This window comes from Phycodurus eques, chromosome 16, assembly GCF_024500275.1.
Source record: "Phycodurus eques isolate BA_2022a chromosome 16, UOR_Pequ_1.1, whole genome shotgun sequence".
Lineage (NCBI taxonomy): Eukaryota > Metazoa > Chordata > Actinopteri > Syngnathiformes > Syngnathidae > Phycodurus > Phycodurus eques.
The window spans coordinates 13,780,824-13,802,897 of NC_084540.1; the positions used below are offsets into that span (position 1 = coordinate 13,780,824).

General features: G+C 41.4%; 1 protein-coding gene across 3 annotated transcripts; it reads left to right on the top strand.

Annotated features, from left to right (window-relative positions):
* The first annotated feature begins 509 nt into the window (after nt 1-509).
* Nucleotides 510-19,407, top strand: top3a (DNA topoisomerase III alpha). Of its 3 annotated transcripts, XM_061701408.1 has the most exons (20): nt 510-789; nt 897-1,019; nt 1,777-1,836; nt 1,934-2,007; nt 2,106-2,181; nt 2,353-2,461; nt 2,632-2,775; nt 2,911-3,108; nt 3,178-3,278; nt 8,367-8,441; nt 8,526-8,608; nt 8,931-9,141; nt 9,211-9,396; nt 9,509-9,638; nt 10,505-10,618; nt 10,698-10,863; nt 12,337-12,483; nt 12,677-12,799; nt 15,122-15,846; nt 18,733-19,407. In XM_061701408.1, exons 2-20 carry the CDS (start codon nt 918-920, stop codon nt 18,885-18,887), a joined length of 2,979 nt encoding a protein of 992 aa, XP_061557392.1. In that variant the 5' UTR covers nt 510-789; nt 897-917; the 3' UTR covers nt 18,888-19,407. The 3 variants fall into 3 exon arrangements, with proteins under 3 accessions (XP_061557392.1, XP_061557390.1, XP_061557391.1); XM_061701406.1 differs by having other exon boundaries at nt 510-1,019; XM_061701407.1 differs by having other exon boundaries at nt 510-1,019; nt 2,911-3,081.
* Nucleotides 19,408-22,074: the final 2,667 nt, after the last annotated feature.

The window sequence follows — 22,074 nt, forward strand, 5'->3', positions numbered from 1 at the left end:
TTTTAAGACATGTAATTGTTTCCCTTTATTTAAATCCAGTTCTTGTAATGACGACGGGAAAAAAAAACGAAAAAACAAACAAACAAAAAAATGTACCGGCATTACCAGATAACTAGCAACCCTTTATTGCTCAGTGACTGTTTTTCTCAATGTCTTTATGTCTCAAGAGTGTTCTCTGTCAATTGACTGTCTGTTGTCATACTAGAGCGGCTCCAATTACCGGAGACAAATTCCTTGTGTGTTTTTTGGACATACTTGGCAAATAAGATGATTCTGATTCTGACAGCTCCGGTGGGGATTGGTGTGAAGGAACAATTTAATAGAATAAATAGTCAAACCCCATTTACTGGTGACCATATTGCGTATTTTCTTTAGAAACCGATATTATTGAAAACACAAAAATCACAGACAAAAATCTTTCTTTTTCCCGGATGGACGTCATTAAATCCACTCGGTCAAACATTTACGACAATATACTGACCTTACGACACCACGGTAGAATACGGCAGAATTTGACAGGCGGGCGCGGGGTTTGTAAACAATATAAACTTTCTCTGCTAACAGCTGAAGACATTACGAAGAAAGTTTTTTTTTTTTTTTGTCGGGAGATGTATTTGGGTTCCGAAGACATTTACTTTATCGACGCAGGAGTGGTGAAGTTTTACACAGTGACAAGTTTCGTTCTCCAAAGGGTTTTGAAGTCTACTCGCTCGACCTAGCACTTTTAGCTAACATGCTAACACTGTGGAAGGACAGTAGCGGGACTCCGTGGAGAACAAGCTGCTTTATGTGAGTAGCGGCCAGGCATGCAAGTAGTGAAGCTCCTCGCAAAACAGCTGCTTCGACTGGGACAACGGAGGCCAGGTATCCAGCTGAGGTGTTGTTCTGCGGCGCAGGACTCATTGGCAACATTAGACATGATGCGGAGGGGTCAAATCAAGCGGGTCCTCTGCGTAGCCGAGAAGAATGATGCAGCCAAAGGTATCTCCGAAATCATGTCCAATGGCAGGTCCATCAGGGTAAGTATCTTGTTGTCATTTTATTTCTAGATAACTAAATTATTATTACTGCAATATCGACAATACGTAGTTCATAGGCGTTTTAAGCCCATTTTTGGGGGTGCTGAAGCTCCCCTAAACTGAATCCAAGCGCCCCTAAAGTCAGAGTTTTTTTTCTTCTTTTTACTGTATGTACTTTATAAAGAAGCTAGAAAAGTGTGTAACCATGCAGTACTTGGTTGAAATGTAATATTTTAACAAAAAAAAAATACTGCACACACTTGCCTCAAAAATGGTTTGTTCCCCCCAATCCATCCCACATCTCCCCAACTGGGCACTGATCACACTATATGCACAGAGCAATAATGCTGCCTTCCAGGGATATAGTCATGTGGGTACCAAGCTCAAACAAGGATAGGTTGAACATTTATTTACTTCTACCACCCAATACCAACAAATGATAATAGTGTGTTCCCTTCCACAGTTTATGTTGTTAGGTAGGAGTTAGCTGACACCACTGTCCTCTGTTTGAATTGGAAAGAGAGGAGCTAGCGGTTGTGTCATGTGCATGCGTTAGTTTATACCATGTAACATAAAGTGTTAAACTGTATACTAGTTGTAACCTAGCGACTCCAACTTGTTCAACATAATGACAAAAAAAAAATAACCATCCTCATCTGTCTTTTTATGCCTTTATGCACCCTCACTCTTGTTTGAGAATGTTTTTATTTTTACTCTTCTGGCAGGGGTCTAATGCCCTTCTATTTTCTTTTTTAAGAGGGAAGGACAGTCAAAGTTTAATAAGATCTATGAGTATGAATATCATCTCTTTGGTCAGGTATGTGGACACAATGAAATACACATTCTTTTGCATCTGTTTCTTTTATTTTGTTTCCTCTAATTGCTTCTTTCCTTATGTCCACATCTGCCTCTAGAATGTGACGGTAACAATGACATCAGTCTCAGGGCATTTACTGGCTCTTGAATTCAAAGCCCCTTATCAAAACTGGTAAGTTTGAAAAGGACACGTCTACCATTTTGAACAGTACCTGTATGAGGCTAACACGCATCTGTTGATTTTTTTATATTTACATTTTCTGCCCAAAGGCTCAGCTGCAATCCGGTGCTGTTGTTTGATGCTGAAGTAGAGAAGTATTGTCCAGATGGCATGATAAAAATTAAGGTATGCCTTTCCAAGGAATTACAAAAAAGGAAGCCAATTCTTTGTATTGAAACAAATTATGGAACCTTCCACTCTTTCCTTCTTTTTATGTTCTGTGTCAATTTTATATTGTTTGTGAATAATGGTTGTTATAAACTAAGTCCCTCTCACCTTGCTGTCCTTCCGATGCAGCATACATTGGAAAAGGAGGTGAGACAGTGCCAGGCCTTAATTATCTGGACTGACTGTGACAGAGAGGGAGAGAACATTGGTTTTGAAATAATCAATGTCTGCAAAGCCGGTAAGGTTAAAATAGAGCTTAACAATGCAAAGAATGACCAAACAATTTTTGGTTGTTTGGCTGCTTCATGTTTCAATAGCAGGACACACCATAGAATATCAATCATCTTCAGGTGCAGTTGTCCATATGTACATATCTTTGATAAGTTTGGATAAATACTGTGTTTTTAGTGAAGCCTAATTTGCAAGTGTTTCGAGCGAAGTTTTCTGAAATCACCCCCAACTCCATTCGGAGAGCTTGTGAAACACTATCAGAGCCAGACGCTAACATCAGTGATGCTGTTGATGTCCGCCAAGAGCTTGACCTGCGGATAGGTGAGGAGGCACACGCAGTATCGCACTGTAGAATACATTAGAAAGATCCTTTCAAAATAATGTGATGCCTCAGATGATATAAGATTTCAGAAGCCTATAGACTTTATAAATACTTTTCTCTCTGAACACATGCAGGTGCATCCTTCACCCGCTTCCAGACCCTTCGCCTACAGAAGATCTTCCCATTGTCTCTGGCCAATCAGCTAATTTCTTACGGCAGCTGCCAGTTTCCCACTCTGGGCTTCGTGGTGGAGCGGTTCAAAGCCATCCAGGCTTTCATTCCTGAGACTTTCTACAAGATCAGGGGTGCATGGACACACAGATCCAATATGGGTTTGGAGGTTTATTTGCTGATAATTTAAACTTAATTTAAATTTGGTCTCATCTGCTTCCGTCTTTCAGTGCTACATGAGGTGGAGGAGGACACTGTAGAATTTGGATGGAAAAGACACCGTCTCTTCAACCACACAGCTTGTCTCGTGCTCTACCAGATCTGCATGGAGGTACAGTCCTCTAAATGCCTGTTTATTAAGGGTGGGACACAACGTTGAAATTGCAATGTGTTGTACAATCTATCAAAGTTAGGGTTGGGTATCGAAAATCGAGAAACGATTGGAACCGGGACTAACGTTCCGATTCTCCCGGAATCGTTCAAATTTAAAAATGTTGGTTCCCAGTCCGCCGGCCCTGAAGAAGAAGTAGCAAAAACCAAGGAAGAAGAACATGCACAAAGACGTGCTTGTGCCCACAGCGACGGCTAACAATAGCGTGTTTTAACTTTGTTAAAATTAATGACCAGACGCCCCATTGCAACACTTGGAATAAGATTATATTGTGCAAAGGAGGCTTTCACGATATGTAGCATCTGACGCGCTCCGAACCTCAGCCTACACCGCGCGTCGCTTCAGTCAAGTCAACTCTCAGTCAGTTGGGTGAGTGAAACAATAAAATACGTCTATGCCAACATTGAGACAGCTAACAAGGTAAATGGTTGTTTGCACTTTTGCACTGATGGCGTTTAGTAGGCTTTACACGATCAGGATTTCACCGATCAGCTCGTTTAAAAAAACGATAACCGATCACCGATCCGATCACAAGATGGAGCAATGTGTCTATTTAAATGACTTGTTCATTTACTTAATTGCTCCAAAAAATATATTTACAATAAATATATCTTTGTTCATCTATTTATGCCAGTGAGGCATAGTAACAGACAGAACAGATAAATGCTCTTCTATTAGATGGCAGGAAGTACATGCAGTAATTATTGTATCCACTTTTTGTGACATTTTTGTTTGTTGGTGTGCCGTGAGATTTTTCAATTGTAAAATATGTGCCTTGGCTCCATAAAGGTTGGAAATCACTGCTCCAGTCAGGTCATGTATTCTAATCAATTAGGTCAAACCATCATTACAACATGACAGAAATAATGGGTGCTAACCTACTGTAATTAAATTACTTTATTGTACAACCCCAATTCCAATGAAGTTGGGACGTTGTGTTAAACATAATTAAAAACAGAATACAATGATTTGCAAATCATGTTCAACCTATATTTAATTGAATACACAACAAAAACAAGATATTTAATGTTCAAACTGATAAAGTTGATTGTTTTAAGCAAATAATCATTAACTTTGAATTTTATGGCTGCAACACATTCCAAAAAAAGCTGGGACAGGTGGCAAAAAAGACTGAGAAAGTTGAGAAATGCTTATCAAACACCTGTTTGGAACATCCCACAGGTGAACAGGCTAATTAGGAACAGGTGGGTGCCATGATTGGGTATAAAAGGAGTTTCCCTGAATTGCTCAGTCATTCACCAGCAAAGATGGGGCGAGGTTCACCTCATTGTGAACAAGTGCGTGAGAAAATAGTCGAACAGTTTAAGGACAATGTTCGTCAACGTACAATTGCAAGGAATTTAGGGATTTCATCATCTACGGTCCATATCATCATCAAAAGATTCAGAGAATCTGGAGAAATGACTGCACGTAAGCAGCAAGGCCGAAAACCAACATTAAATGCCCGTGACCTTTGATCCCTCAGGCGGCACTGCATCAACAACCGACATCAATGTGTAAAGGATATCACCACATGGGCTCAGGAACACTTCAGAAAACCAATGTCAGTAAATACAGTTCGGTGCTACATCCGTAAGTGCAACTTGAAACTCTACTATGCAAACCAAAAGCCATTTATCAACAACACGCAGAAAGGCCGCCGGCTTCTCTGGGCCCGAACTCATCTAAGATGGACTGATGCAAAGTGGAAAAGTGCACATTTCAAATTGTTTTTGTAAATTGTGGATGCCGTGTCCTCTGGGCCAAAGAGGAAAAGAATCATCCGGACTGTTATGGACGCAAACTTCAAAAGCCAGCATCTGTGATTGTATGGGGCTGTTTTAGTGCCAATTGCATGGGTAACTTACACATCTGTGAAGGCACCATTAATGCTGAAAAGTACATACAAGTTTTGGAGAAACATATGCATATCCAAGCAACGTCTTTTTCATGGAGGCCCCGGCTTATTTCAGCAAGACAATGCCAAACCGCATTCTGCACGTGTTACAACAGCGTGGCTTCGTAGTAAAAGAGTGCGGGTACTCGACTGGCCTGCCTGCCGTCCAGACCTGTCTCCCATTGAAAATGTGTGGCGCATTATGAAGCGTAAAATACGACAAGGGAGACCCCGGACTGTTGAACAGCTGAAGCTGTACATCAAGCAAGAATGGGAAAGAATTCCTCCTACAAAGCTTCAACAATTAGTGTCCTCAGTTCCCAAACATGTATTGAATGTTGTTAAAAGAAAAGGTGGAGTGGCCCCTCCGGGTCGGGGATGAGATCCTGCCCCAAGTGGAGGAGTTCAAGTACCTTGGGGTCTTGTTCACGAGTGAGGGAAGAATGGAACGGGAGATCGACAGGCGGATCGGTGCAGCGTCTGCAGTGATGCGGACTTCCGTATCATTCCGTTGTGGTAAAGAAGGAGCTAAGCCGAAAGGCGAAGCTCTCGATTTACCGGTCGATCTACGTTCCTACCCTCACATATGGTCACGAGCTGTGGGTCGTGACCGAAAGAACAAGATCCCGGATACAAGCGGCCGAAATGGGTTTCCTCTCTCTCCCTTAGAGAGAGGGTGAGAAGCTCGGTCATCCGGGAGGGGCTCAGAGTAGAGCCGCTGTTCCTCCGGATTGAGAGGAGGCAGATGAGGTGGCTCGGGCATCTGTTTAGGATGCCTCCTGGACGCCTCCCTGGTGAGATTGTCCGGGCACGTCCCACCGGGAGGAGACCCCGGGGATGACCCAGGCCACGCTGGAGAGACTACGTCTCTCGGCTTGCCTGGGAACGCCTCGGGATCCCATCGGAAGAGCTAAAGGAAGTGGCTGGGGAGAGGGAAGTCTGGGCTTCTCTGCTGAGGCTGCTGCCCCTGCGACCCGACCTCGGATAAGCGGAAGACAATGGATGGATGGATGGATGGACAGCGTCCCAACTTCATTGGAATTGGGGTTTTAATTATATTACTTCACACACACCTGAACTTTACAGCATGATTCGACAGAACGCCGGTACAACCATTAGCGCTAGCACGAGCTCGCTAGGCTACATAACGTTTTGTTGCCTGCTTACAAGCCGTATCGTATTAAAAGTATGTGAACATACATCAAACAATCCTTGAATCAAAGTCCTCTCCCGAGCACCGGTTGACCACCAACACACGTTTTTCCCCATTTAGTTCATATAATACACACGACGCGATCGATTGTTGTTGTCGTGACTGTGGTAACGAGTGTATCTGGTCGTGTTAAAAAAAAAAGATAAAGCCCAGTAATTGTAAAAAACGGGATGTGGTGGTATCGGAATACAAGATTTTATTGCAGTAGTCTGACATAGTGCAATTTTGAAAGAGCAAAATTTGTCTTGTAGTCTGATCCACGCATTACGTGTTGTCTTTACCACAGCACCGACATTTTTCTTTTTAAAATAACTTTATTGGCAGTCAGATATTTACAGTACTACGTGAAAAAACACGCGACAAGGCTAGAAATAAACTAAACTAGTTTTTGGATTCAAATATACCGTACACGATGGTGACATGCCGTAAATGTCTTTTGCGGATCGGATCGGCGAATTATGACATTAAAGGCGATCAGCATAAAATGCAAATTATCGGCCGATACTGATCAGGCCAATAAGATCGGTGTAAAGTTGAGTGTTTAGCACTTATTTTAGTCTTCAAACCAACGTAGAGCCGATGACAGAAAAAAAAAGCTTAACATTGAGCTAAAACTTCACCATAACAACTTTACATCACAATGAATTGGGACAAAATTCACAGAAACGTTGTCTCACAGTATCACAAACACTAACCTTGTACCTCTTCAGTGGATCGGGAAAGGAATCAACGTTTTATAGCATTTGGTTCCATTCATAAAAAAAGAGAAGAAAAAAAAAAAAAACACCAGTGCCGTGTGAAGTTACTTTTTGTGTCAAAATGCTGAGTTCTGGTGCATGCCCTTCAAAATAAAAGGCTACAAGCTTAAACCAGGAAGTCAAGTTAAAACTTGCACATATAAACCATTTGACGTGAAAAAACAGTCCCAAATAATGATTTTAACAATGCTATATTTTACTTTTAGCTGAAACATTAATTAATAAATATTAAGTCAATTGGGTTAGTTACAAACACATTGCCTTTTAGTTCATAGGTTTGATATTGATACTGTTTATAAAGAACCCAGTGGCAAATGTTCATTTTAGTCTATGCAACAGGCTGCTAAGAAAATGGATGTTCATAATTTGGACACCTTTTATTTAAACCATGCAAACTTTTTTTGACCCAGCCTCCTCAAAGAATCTGAATTGAGAATAATCTGGAACCAGAATTGAAATAAGGAACCGGAATCAGGACGGCAATCGCTCATATTCAAACGATGCCCAACCCCAATCACAGTGCAATATTATGCCAACATCAGTTGTCAAGTATGCATCTTTGTACACTTGCTGAAGAGTTGGAGGTTTTGTGATGTGAATCTCAGTGTTTTCCATGTACTGTCAAATGTACCATGTATCTAAATGACCAATGAAAACATGTTTTATTACATCTACTTTTTAACATTTTGCGGACCCTCAATGCACCACTCCTTTTGAGGGGATGAAGAGGGAAGATTCAAAACAACGTCATGAATGTTGTGATTGACGTTACTTTGTTTTACTAAACAGTACAAGCAACTTTAGAAAATGAATGTTTCAAGTTGACTGCTGACTAAGGTATATTTTCACTGCACTGACTCTGATGCATGTAGGTCTAAAATAAGGTCAGTGATTTTGCCATACATTAATTCCACTGAACTCGACATTTGATGCTTGTATAACACTGGCATTCAGTTATCTACTGTTAAAGAGTTTAGTGTAATTTGGTAATTCTCCCAGAAAACCCACGCAAGCACGGGGAGAACATACAAACTCCACATAGGCGAGGCCGGGGATTGAACCCCGGTCCTCAGAACTGTGAGGCAGACGCTCTAACCAGTCGACTACCGTGCCGCCACATGTAAATATTATTAACTATAATTATATGTTTTTAATTCAAGGATCCCATAGCAACCGTCACCTCAGTAACCAGTAAGCCCAAGAGCAAATGGAGGCCGCTGCCTTTGGACACTGTGGTAAAGTCAAACATCCGCACACTTGCTTGTTCCTCATTCAGCTTCACCAGCCCGATGACATTTTTTCCTCTTTTCCCGCATCAGGAATTGGAAAAACTGGCATCTCGAAAGCTGCGAATTAGTGCTAAAGAGACAATGAAAATTGCAGAAAAACTTTACACACAAGGGTGAGTGTGAGGTAGCATTTTTTGAAACGCATACTGTGTTCCTTTTGTGCTGACAGTATGGAAGCCTTTTACTTTCCTTGTTAAACCTTTCTCTGAATACAGTGAACCTCATGTTACGAACAACCCTTTTTTTTACGAACATTTCAGGTTCCGCACAAAATATTTGTAGAAAAACTACCTCGATGTACTATATTTAAATTGCAAACAGTCTTGGCATGGGCGAGTGGTCACAGAACAAATTAAATTCATAACCCGAGGTTCCACTGTATAGTGAATTTTCTGGGTGTATTTAACGGAAATATCACATTCTGTTTCTGTGAAGGTTTATCAGCTACCCTCGCACGGAAACAAACATTTTCCCAGTGTCCCTTACTCTCAGCCCCTTGGTGGAGCAACAGATGCAGAGTCCTGACTGGGGGGCATTCGCCCAGCGAGTGCTTGACCAGCCTGGGGGTCCCAAACCACGACAGGGCAAAAAGTCTGACCAAGCCCATCCCCCTATACACCCCACTAAATACACAAACACACTGCAGGTAGGCACAGCCTGTTTCCTTTACACAAAACGATGCTGTTTTAATACCATTGTCGTTTTTCTATTTCAGGGAAATGAAGGACGTTTGTATGAGTTCATTGTCCGTCACTTCCTGGCTTGTGTATCCCAGGATGCTTTGGGGCACGAGACTATTGTGGATATAGACATTGCTCAAGAGAAGTTTTCCACTTCGGGACTCATGATCATTGCGAAAAATTACCTTGATGTTTATCCTTATGACAGGTGGAGCGCTAAGGTAAGAGGAGTGTTTTGTGTGTGTGTGTTGGGTGGGTTGCTTTTGGGGGGGGTGGAAGCATCAAAGATCAACGTATGGAAGCTAACTATTAAAGGTACTTTGTTTGTGCTAGGTTATTCCAGTGTATGAACAAGGCTCCCAGTTCCAGCCCTCTGCTATAGAGATGGTGGACGGTCAGACGAGTCCTCCACAGCTCCTCACTGAAGCCGACCTCATATCACTGATGGAGAAGCATGGCATTGGTACATCAGAAAAACACATTTGGAGGCTGTGCTTTTAATGTGTTTGTGCCCGCAAGCACTAACAAATAAAGAATATAAAATATTAATGCAGATCATTCCGAGAGTTGTCTTGCAGTCTCACCTACGCTAGGTTAAAATCGGTAAGAAACACAGATAAACATAAAATGTGTATGAAATTTGTGATAATGATGGGATGAAAAAAAACAAAAAACTAAAACCCTTAGTTTAACCCTTAAAATACCCCTACCACATGCTGTAATCATTAATTGATTCATTTTCCGTACCGCTTATATCACTAGGGTTGCGGGCGTGCTGGAGCCTATCCCAGCTATCTTCGGGCGAACTGGAACTGAACTGGTCACCAGCCAATCGCAGGGCACATCTAAACAAACAACCATTCACACTCTCTTTCACACCTATGGGAAATTTAGAGTCTTCAATTAACCTACCATGGCTGTTTTTTTGAATGTGCGAGGAACCCGGAGTACCCAAAGAAAACCCATGGCGGCGCAGAGAGAACATGCAAACTCCATACATGCGAGGCTGAATTTGAACCTGAGTCCTCAGAACTTTAAGGCAGATGTGCTAACCAGTCGGTCCACCGTGCCACCTGCTGTAATCATATGGAAACTTATTTTGAACACACTTTTTAAACACATTGTAAGTGTATTTCAACACAAAAAATATAGCAATATAGAGGGGCCGTGATAGAGGAACCGTGATAATGCGAGGGATTACAAGATATTCATTCTCCTAGAACTGATTCAAATTGTCATTTGTAAAACAAAAAATGTAAAAAAATACTTTGATCCCCAATAGAAGTATTTTAAACACATCTTCCCAAATGGTGTAATTGTGTTCAACAGGCACAGATGCAACACATGCAGAACACATCGAAACCATAAAAAGTCGCATGTACGTGGGCTTGACAGCTGACCAGCGGTTTCTCCCTGGGGAGCTTGGCATGGGACTGGTAGAAGGTATCTAGACAAACTTACACTCACATACTCTTGTATTAAGTTTTTAAACTACTACAATTCTTGCCGTTTCTTTGGTTAGGTTACAACGCCATGGGCTATGAGATGTCGAAACCCCACCTGCGCGCTGAATTGGAGGCAGACCTCAAGCTGGTATCAGAGGGAAGGAAGGACCGAAGGAGTGTGTTGCATCACCACATCCAAAAATACAAGGCTGTCTTCATTGAGTCGGTCACGAAGGCAAAGAGGTTAGTCACACCCAATACTATTATGAATTTCTGCATAAATTGGCCATAAAATGTTGTCTGATCTTCATCCAAATCACAACAACAAGCAGAGTCTGATTAAACTAATACCACACAACCAATTGTATGTTTTCATATTTTTCATAGATAAAAACATTTAAACATTCACACGACAAGGAGGAAAAAGTAATTGAACACTTGAATTCAATAACTGGTTGAACCTCCTTTGGCAGCAATAACCTTAACCAAACATTTCCTATAGTTGAAGATCAGACGTGTACAACGATCAGGCTAAATTTTTGACCATTTCTCTTTATAAATCTGTTGCAGTTTGGCAATATTCCTGTCTGGTGTGAGTAACTCTCTTAAAATCATGCCACAGTATCTCAATAAGGTTAACTCAAGTCAAGTTTATTTGTATAGCCCTGAATCACAAAAGTGTCTCAAAGGGCTTCACAGGCCCACAGTTGGCAATGATTGATGACATCCCCTAATCTAAATCCCCCCAATGGGGGAGTAGACTCTAAATTGCCCGTAGGTGTGAATGTGAGTGCGAATGGTGTAGATAAAGCGCTATATAAGTGCAGTCCATTTCCATTTCACAGACTAATTTTGACAGTAGTGCTGTGGAACATCCAAATGTTCTTTAACAAACTTCAAATGTGCAGCATTGTTTTTTTTTTTTAGAGAGCAACGGCTTCCTCCTTAGTGTTGTCCCATGAACACCATTCTTGTTTAATATTTTACGTATGGTAGATTTGTCAACAGATATGTTGGCATGTGGCAGTGATTTCTGTAAATCTTCATCTGGCACTGTAGGATTATTTTTTTTACCTCATTGAGTATTCTGCGCTGTACTCTTGCAGTCATCTTTACAGGACGGCTACTCGTTAGAAGAGAACAGGCAGAACTATCTCCATTTATAGCCAATTTGTCTAACCGTGGCCTGATTAACATCAAGACTTTTAGATATACTTTAGTAACCTTTTCCTTCTTTTTTTCAACTCTTCTTAATCTTAGTTCTGCTGAGAGCTCGTTTGAGAAATGCATGGTACACATTAGGCAATGCTTCTTGATAAGAGACAATTCTAAACTGGTGTGTGTATTCTAGTTGCCAGAGCAACTTTAAGCAACACCTCCAACCTCTTCTCATTGATTGGACTCTGATTAGAGTCCATAGCCTTGAGGTTCACTTACTTTTTCCTCCCTGTCCTGTGAATGTTCATGTTATTTTCAATAAAAATATTAAAACATAATGGTTTGTGTGGTATTACTTTAAACAGACTGTTTGGGTATTCTTTTGATTTAGATGAAGATCAGACCACATTTTCTGACCAATTTATCTAGAAATTCAAGGAATTCCAAAGGGTTTACAATTCACAGATTTTTTTCCTCCCACTGTACCACGACTGAGGTGAATTAGTCACTGTAAACTGTTGCTTTTAACCTAAGAGATAAGTTTCTGTATTGCCTTAGGTTAGATGAAGCTCTGTCGCTGTATTTGGGTGCTGCTCAGGAGATCCATGAAACTGAGCAGCAAGACATGGAGATCCCACTCCCTGTCAGGAAGTGTCCCCACTGTGGACGTGACATGGTGCTGAGGAAGAAGAAGGAGGGAAATGGGTGAGATGATAAATATAAGGATTTCATGAGGAAGCAAATGCCCTATAAAATACAAAATAATAATAATAATGTGTTTGTCTCTGTCCACTGTGAGTATAACAAATATTTGCTCCACTGCGATTAAAATGTTCATATTTAATCTAGTGAATCTATGCTTTTTAGATCACTTATGTTTTCATTCCCACCCTCGTAGTAAGTTCCTGTCCTGTGTGGGTTTCCCAGCCTGTAAAACAGCCGTATGGTTTCCTGACACGGTGCTGGAGGTCAGCCGAGATGAGAGCATTTGTTCTACCTGCCAGCCGCGGCCCGTTCACATGTGAGTACTTAAAACTGGTGAATGTGCCAAGAGTTATACTTTGTTTTCAAACCCTAGAAATTGTAGTTGCATTCTGAAAAATGCTGTATCTTAGCCAAAGTGACAGGCATGAGGCTGCGATCAGTAGGTATGTCATCAGAGCAATCAGACAATTTATAATTAGCTGAGCTCTTGCTCAATGCCGTGACTTCCAGTGCTGCATTATTGCGGGAAAGGTGTTTGGACTGCTGTTTTTTGAAGCTTTTTAACACTGTAAGGTGTATGAAACACTGGTACATCTGGCTGAGAGCTGAGAAATAATTCTTAGTCTATTGCGTCAATTGCAACCATGTCTGAAGGTGAAAGTATTTATAGCTGTGAAGAACAGCTATGTGAAAGTCATTTTGATGGCTGAGAACCAATAAGCGCTGAATTGTGGGTAATGATGCACATCTTCTTTGTCCTGATTAGCTTACCTCAGAAAAAAACATTTTCAGTTGACATGGCTATTTGGTGTATTTTTATTTATTTATTTATTTTGTGTCATACAATGCTCTTTTATGCAAATCTTTGACTCTCAGAACAATGCAGGCTCTGTAAAAACTCATTACGCGACATGGCAATTATAGACTCGCTTGCTATACATGGAGTTAAGATCCACTAACTGCTGTATCAAAATGTCTGTCTTTACAAAGATAATTATGACTGACACTGTTAGAGAGAGATTGGTTTATATGTTTATTATATTATTATTTATTTTGGTTAGCTTGTATTTTATCACATGGAAAAAAAACACCTGTCAGGATGATTCAGCATATTTCTACACCACTGCAACACAACAATAAGAAACATACTGTTCAATTAATACCCCCTCAATGAAAACTGAACATTATTCTCTTTGTAAAAGCAAGGCTCGTTTTAGTTGTTCGTTGTAAGTGTGAGGTAAATTGTGAGGAAACCTGACAATAGTCCTTGCATCAGTGGGTATTAACCCTGTGACCACATGCCAGTGCACAGTCCAAATATAGGGTGCATTTGGCAAGCAGCAAGCCATAGTGCTTCACACCGGTATCTGTTGCCACAGCAACTCTTCGGATGTACAGACCTAAAAGCTGAACCACAACACTTGTGTATAAGAACAGATTTTTTTAAATTCACATTTCACCCAGAAATGTATTCTATAACTAATCACAAATGCAAAAACTTTGAATATAGCTTTCTGCTGCCAGTGCGACTTTTTCTGATCACCATGGCAACTTGCTGTGGTACCTAAACTTTATTTATTTATTTACTTGGGGTGCACATTTTGAAAAGCAGATGTATCTTGCATCTTGAGCTTTACTGTATTGTTAAACCTTTTAGTAACAGCTTTATTTTTTTTTGCACTTCGGCCAATATGTGTTATACAATGATTAACTCTTTAAAACAATTATTAGGGCCTCACCTATATAAGTATGTGACAGTAATAGTAATATTGCTGTTTAAACCAAGCAAGCTCAGTTCTTTCTGCTTTTGCTGGTAAAGTGAACCGTTTATCGTGGGGGATATGTTCCAAACCCACCCGCAAAAGGGGAAAATATGTGATGATAAATAAATAAATAAATAAATAAAATGGTGTTACCTCTCCCACACATGTAAACTTATTAAAACCCACTTTTTAAAGTATTCTTTAGTGCCAGGTCTCGCGCTGTTGCTCGCACCGTTCCACGAATAAGAGGCATAGCATTTTTGCATCGAGCTCTTTATTTGTCACTCCCGGTTGAAGGTTAAAAAACTGACAGGTTAAACTTTAGAGAATAAAACATTCAAGCACAAGTATATTTAAATGCTAAAATGCTCAAACAAACCATATAATTTCATCTAACAGAAGTCTGCTAGCTTAATGCAAATGTGCAACATAATGTGATTCATTAGCATAGATGTCACGGTAATTACAACAACTATTACTGGATTTCAGTTGGAGACCTCTGCATCTCCTTCTTCTTGCTTTGCCTCTTCTGTTATGCTGCATCTTTTCCAGTAGACCTCTGCTAAACGGCATCTTGTGGCAAAGCTTGGTACTACACCCAAGACGCAACTCAAAATAGAGACCTGCCTGTACACTGTAAAAGCTCATTAGAAAAGTGGTATAGCAGGTAGACGCTGTATGTACTCCAATCAACTTTGACATTAGATGCACCTGCGCAATATGCTTTACAAAGATTTAAAAAATAAGAGAGAAAAAAAAAGATTTAACGTGTATTATTGTGGTTGTAGTTTGCAGTGGGGATTTCATTAAATGTGGATGTAACTTGTGATAAGTATTAATCTTCGCTGACATTTGCTTCCTGTTGTGTCCTGCAGGTTAAAGTTCAAGTTCCGTCGGGGCAGCCTTCCTGCCATTTTACCTTTAGAGTTTGTCGGCTGTATCGGTGGATGTGATGAGACTCTCCGAGAGGTGCTAGACCTTAAATATCTCAGAGGAGCAGGACAAGGAGGAGTGGCAGGAAGAGAGGACCACCATCAAAATGCCCGCAGACCAGCACAACCACGAGCATCAAATTCAAGCCCAAGGCTGTCTGCTCCACCCTCTGCTCCCTCTTGGAACCCACAACCTCGTCCACCACCAGGGGGCAATAGTATCAGTGCACACAACAACAGTGATGTCATTGTGTGTAACTGTGGTCAGGATGCAATCCTGCTGACTGTGCGCAAAGAAGGGCCCAACCAAGGACGGCAGTTCTATAAATGCAATTCAGGGGCTTGTAATTTTTTTCTGTGGGCGGATCAGCCGATCCAACAGGGGGCGCTGCAGAGTCATTGGCCTCCACCACCAACACCAGCCGCGCCACCGAGAATCTCCCAGCTTCCCCGGCAATCTCTTGGGTTTAGGAACACCGCCGGAGGAGGTGGCAGTGGGCCTCAGGGAGGCACAGAAGGTACGATGTGTAACTGTAACGAGGCCACAGTGACGCGCGTTGTGCAGAAGGACGGACCGAACAAGGGACGGCTGTTTCACACGTGCGGGAAACCGAGAGACCAACAGTGTAACTTCTTCCAGTGGGATGACGAAAACGTCTCCCCACAAGGCAAGGCACACGTTTTGTTTGGGGTCTATTTCAAAAGATTTTTATGTGAAAGTGCTCCCAGCCCCTTCATATATGGAATGCACTGGAACTCTTATCCCAACCTTTTCTAAGTTACCCATTTTTATGGCCATTTGCAATATACTGTACTTAATGTAATGCCCATGCATGTGGGAAAGGAGAGCCACAGTTGCCGATGCACTTTTCAGCCATTTATTGAATGCCGGAAGAATAATAAAACATATAAAGTCAACACTCATCAGCTGTTGACCACAGCTGCCGCCCAGACACTTAACACGCAAACTTGTGGACATCACACCCCACCTCACCAGGCCCCGCCTCTCAAAGGCACATGCATGTACACAAACAGTAGAGTGTTATGTTATTTTTTTGTGTTCAAATACGTTTCTTTACAATGCGTTTAAAAATTGTGTTTTCGTAAGTTAAAATGTGCTTAAAGTATGTGGGAGCGGTAAAACTACATAGAAAAATCTTTTTTTTATATGGTCTCTCTCTATTGCAGATTTTCACTTATCGCAAGAAAGTCTGGAGCGTATCCTCTACGATAGATGGGGATTCACTATAAAACTAAAAGAGAAACGTTCCACTCTTTGAAAACGCCAGGCAGATGCTTATGGAGTGACTTTATTGATTTTGCATTTTCTTTGGCTTTTTATGTTTTTGTGACGCCTCCCGTTTTTGTGGCAGTGATATCAGTGATAGACATAGAACCTGAAATTGAATTTATTGTGACATAGTAAAGGGCCTGGATGCTCAGTACATTATGAACATTACAATTGATTAAATACCAGTTTCTTCCACAAATGTTCAAACCCATATTTAATTGAATACACTACAAAGACGAGATATTTAATGTTCAAACTGATAAACTTTATTATTTTTAGCAAATAATCATTAACTTAGAATTTTATGGCTGCAACACGTTCCAAAAAAGCTGGGACAGGTGGCAAAAAAGACTGAGAAAGTCGAGGAATGCTCATCAAACACCTGTTTGGAACATCCCACAGGTGAACACCCTTGACCCTGCCAAGGGTGTAGAGCTGGTCCACTGTTCCACGGCCAGGACGAAAACAACACTGCTCCACCTGAATCTGAGATTCAACTTCCCGACGGACCCTCCTCTCCAGCACCCCTGTATATACCTTACCAGGGAGGCTGAGGAGTGTGATCCCCCTGTCGTTGGAACACACTCTCCGGTCCCCCTTCTTAAAAAGGGGGACCACCACCCCAGTCTGCCAATCCAGAGGCACTGTCCCCGATGTCCACGCAATTTTGCAGAGTCGTGTCAACCAGGACAGCCCTACAACATCCAGAGCCTTGAGGAACCTCCGGGCGAATCTCATCCACCCCCGGGGCCTTGCCACCGAGGAGCTTTTTGACCACCTCGGTGACCTCAACCCCAGAGATAGGAGAAGAATGTTCCTCAGCGTACAATTGCAAGGAATTTAGGGATTTCATCATCTACAGTCCATATCATCATCAAAAGGTTCAGAAACTCTGGTGAAATCACTGCATGTAAGCGGCAAGTCCGACAGTTCTGGACTGCAGGCAGGCCAGTCTAGTACGCGCACTCTTTTACTACGAAGCCACGCTGTTGTAACACTTGCAGAATGTGGTTTGGCATTGTCTTGCTGAAATAAGCAGGGGCGTCCATGAAAAAGACGTTGCTTGGATGGCAGCATATGTAACCTGTATGTACCTGTATGTATTAATGGTGCCTTCACAGATGTGTAAGAACTGTATTTACTGACATTGGTTTTCTGAAGTGTTCCTGAGCCCATGTGGTGATATCCTTTACACATTGATGTCAGCTTTTGATGCAGTGCCGCCTGAGGGATCAAAGGTCACGGGCATTCAATGTTGGTTTTCGGCCTTGCGCTTACATGCAGTCATTTCTCCAGATTCTCTCAACCTTTTGATGATATTATGGACCGTAGATGATGAAATCCCTATATTCCTTGCAATTGTACCTTGCCCCATCTTTGCTTGTGAATGACTGAGCAATTCAGGGAAGCTCCTTTTATACCCCATCATGGCACCCACCTGTTCCCAATTAGCCTGTTCACCTGTGGGATGCTCCAAACAGGTGTTTGATGAGCATTCCTCAACTTTCTCAGTCTTTTTTGCCACCTGTCCGAGCTTCTTTGGAATGTGTTGCAGCCATAAAATTCTAAGTTAATGATTATTTTCTAAAAACAATCAAATTGATCAGTTTGAACATTAAATATCTTGTCTTTGTAGTGTATTCAATTAAATATAGGTTGAACATGATTTGCAAATCATTGTATTCTGTTTTTATTTATGTTTAACACAACGTCCCAACTTCATTGGAATTGGGGTTGTAGGCAAGGAGAGCCACAGTCGCTGATGGACTTTCATCTGTTTATTAAATGGGACAAACAGTCTTGCAAGGTGCTGCTGTAGGCCACAACTTACACCCAGACGCTCACACGCAAATGGCTTCAGTCACTTGACCACACCCCTTAAAGGCAAACATCCAACATACGAATACTACAGTATAATTACACGTTTATTTATTTACTTTCAGTGTAGTTATGTTTCATTATGTTTTTAGGCAATGCAAATGTATTTTCCTTCATTTAAAAAAAATTGTCAACAACATTGTCAAGTCCACCAGCATCATACATGATCTTGGAGGGGCCATTGTGTTTCTTTTACTTACTTGCTTGCATACAATGAATTTGTACCTTGAGGCAGCAGTCAGCTCATCATCTAGTTTATGTGATACACATCCTTACTTAACCATAAAGAAAAGCTGTCACGACACACACCTTCCTGCTGAGAATTAAAGGCAGCACACAAAGAATCTTCAGTGTATTGACCTCTTTTCCTTTTCCTCTCCGTCAGGTGCCTTTGGAGGCGGCGGGTTTAACAGCAACAGAAACGGCGAAAAGAAGCGAAGGAAGATAACGGGGGACAAACCACCCGCTGCCAAGAAACCTCGTTCCTGCGGAATCTGCCACATGCCAGGACACACACGGGTCACTTGTCCTCAGCGGTGACAGCAGCATGCGGAGGTTTTGCACTCTGTGACTCGACTGTTGGCGTCTTTTACACACAATACAGAATCTCCTCAAAACCGTCTTGTGACTTTGCGTTTGGGAATTGTGCCAAGAGAACAAAGTCAAGGGAAGTTAAGGGATTTGGATGAAATGATAAGAGTTGTATTGATCTTCTGATGCCCACAAGGCAGCAACTAAACGTAACATTTTCAACATTTAGCACGCTGCCCATATTAAAGTGAGGTCCGAGAAGGAGTCCTTTTAGGGGATGAAACACTTCTGCATGTAGCCGCTGGAGCTGTAAGATTCAGAAGAGGTAGCAGCTGCCCTTGGCTGGAATGAAACATCCATTCATTGCGTTTCTTTTTATTCGTCATTCTGCGTGCATCTTGACTGAGAGCAGTTTCAGCTGCAATCTCTTTTCTTTTATGTCTTTCTTTTAATTCAAATTCTATTCCATTTTATTATGAATGACCGATAATAAATGTGAATGTTTTTCTACATTCCATTGTTACAGACATCTTTTCTGAGACTTAGTTTGTTTTTGGTTTTATTTCTTTGCACTTTTCTCTGGAAATGATTCAGCTCAAGTTTGGTTTCATCCTGACTCATTTTTCTTCAACCACAAGCTCACAGCTAAGCAGGTGGACATAGAGTAGTTGGGAAATGACTTTTTATCCCCTGATAAAATACGATACTGATTAAACCTTCAAGACCCTGTAAAGTGAATTCATGGTTTTGTCTCTCTGTACATTGTACATGTTTGAAAATAATTACTGAAAACGTGAAAAAACGGAGAACCACGCAGTCATATAGAGTTAAATTGTTTTCAACCATTTCAGTTTTACAAATGCTTTTGGGCGTGGCAAAAACGGAACCTAGTGATGCACTTGGGCGTCCGGTATGAGTCTCCCCACCCTCACTGAAAAAGGACTTGAGCTGCCCAGGGACATAGCATGAGTCACCTCTCCTCCACTATATAATTTCTACCATGCAGTTAGCTAGCTAGCTATGCCTACACAGTAAATAATGCATCTGGATGCCACAATTTGCAAGTGAGAAGTTGATGATGTGCACGAGGCTGCTACCCGTTTGCCGGCCTAGAGGAGCCCCGGAAGCCTGTTAGCTCGCAAGCTGTCTCGGGGCTAGCACCTTTTGTCGCGGTGTGGAAAGCCCTGCAATGACCCAGTGGGATACATGCCAGCCACTGGAGGCTTTCAGTGGATATATTTTCACGGCTCAATCATGTAGGGATGTGTAGGCATAAGACGTTGCTAAACAAAGGAGCATTCATATTTTTTTGAAGGGGTGTGGTTTCTTGCATTCAGCAGACATGCCCACAGCATTTGACAGCGGAGACAACGGCTTGCTTGATTTTGCATAATATTTAAGCTTCATTTTTATGTACTTGGCTTTTTTCTTTTTTTACCATTCAAATTGGACATGGTTGTTAACAACACTCTTCTGTGGTGTGTCAAATTTAGAAGACATTTTTTACTCTCACTCAGATAAAATAAAAGGTTTTACACAGACAAAAGATGTTTTCTCTGTGAGTTTTGTTTGTTTTAGGAAGACTGTTTTGGGTGAATAAAATAACGTTTTAGATTTGTTTTTGATGTGAGTGAGATTTTTGTGAGAGGTTTTTTTTTGAGTGCATGTACAGTAAGAGGTAAATGTTACTTTTTGGTTTATACAGCACCTCATAATTCAGGGACACCCTTGTAAAAAATTTTTTTAAAAAATCTCTTGAGTAGGAGGGTTTGGGGTGAATAAGAAAACTTTTTGATGTGTGTGAGATTTTCTGATGTGTGTGTGCGTGTTTTTTTACTATGAGTGAGAGGTATTTTCTGCATGAGAGAGGTTGTTGGTGAGTGAATGTTTTTTGTGTAAGTCAGGTTTTTTTGGTGAGTGGAGGTTATTTTGGTCTGAGTGGGAGATGAAAGCGTTATTTCTGGCCTCAATTTCTGTTTTATATATATATATATGTACACTATATCTAGATATAGATATTTCATAAAGTTCATTCCATGTTTATATGTATTGCAAAACAGTTGTACAATGCTTTGCATCTCATTTGGCAAATGATCTCGGATTCACTGAGTGAAAGGTACCGACATGAGTGCGGCTTCTCGTATGACGTGCATCATGCTGCCATTTGAAAGTAGAAATGACAAAGCACACCAGGCATTGCGATGGCAGTGGAGTCAAGGGTGACTCAGTGGTCGTGTCACACGGAGCTTGTGCAGCGAGCTGCAGGACCCACTCTTCCGTATTCCCACACGCGATGCCGTTCGGTCCCGCTCGTACTTATAGGGGTAATTTAACGAGAAACATGGATTCCCGGCATGGGAAACTGATGTGCTTTATTCTGTTGATCTTCCAAGGAAGCAGCGCTGATCTTACTGGCACGTTCGGTGAGTCACGAGTGACTCATCACGAGTGGGCGCTAATAGTGTTGTTTTTCTGCACACACACACACACAGTGTCGGTATCCGGGCAGATAACAAGTCATGTGATACGCGAGTGTTTTTATTTTTTCCTCAATAGCAGTAATAAATTCCTTCTTACGGGAAGTGTCACGCCGCTACCTTGTAAACGTTCCCTGCATGAGGAACGCTACAGAAGCGTGATAACGTCACCCTGTCCCCATAAAAGTCTCTACAACGGACCATAAACTTCATTCAACGCTTAAAGAAGAGCACTTCACTGTAGTTGCTCTTAAATGAAGAAAAAAAAAAAAACTTGCAAAGGTTTCCCTTGACTTCTGTTCATGATAAGCCCTAATAAGGTTGCAATTATGTAATCAGGTGATTATTAGGTTTCCAACACAGAACGTACAATATACTCCCAAAAAGTTAGGTTATTCAGATTCTGGATTAAATGTGTACTATATAGTTAGTTAGAGCTCTCAATGCAATGAAGCACATTAAGCCACAATTGCGTTTTCTGTAGTGTTTTTTAAGGGAGCAGGTGATTGGCCTTCTGTCTAACCTCAGCACCTGGTATTCCGAGGCAGTCTCCCTTCCAAGTACTAACCAGGACTGAACCTGCTTAGTCTCCGAGTTCGGTCGTAATCTGGCAGCATGTGGGGATTGATCTCTCAATTTGTGGAATCCAACGTTTCAGTACTTTTTGCACAACTTGCTGTTTTCGAAAGGAAATGAGCGGCAAAATTCACAACATTTCC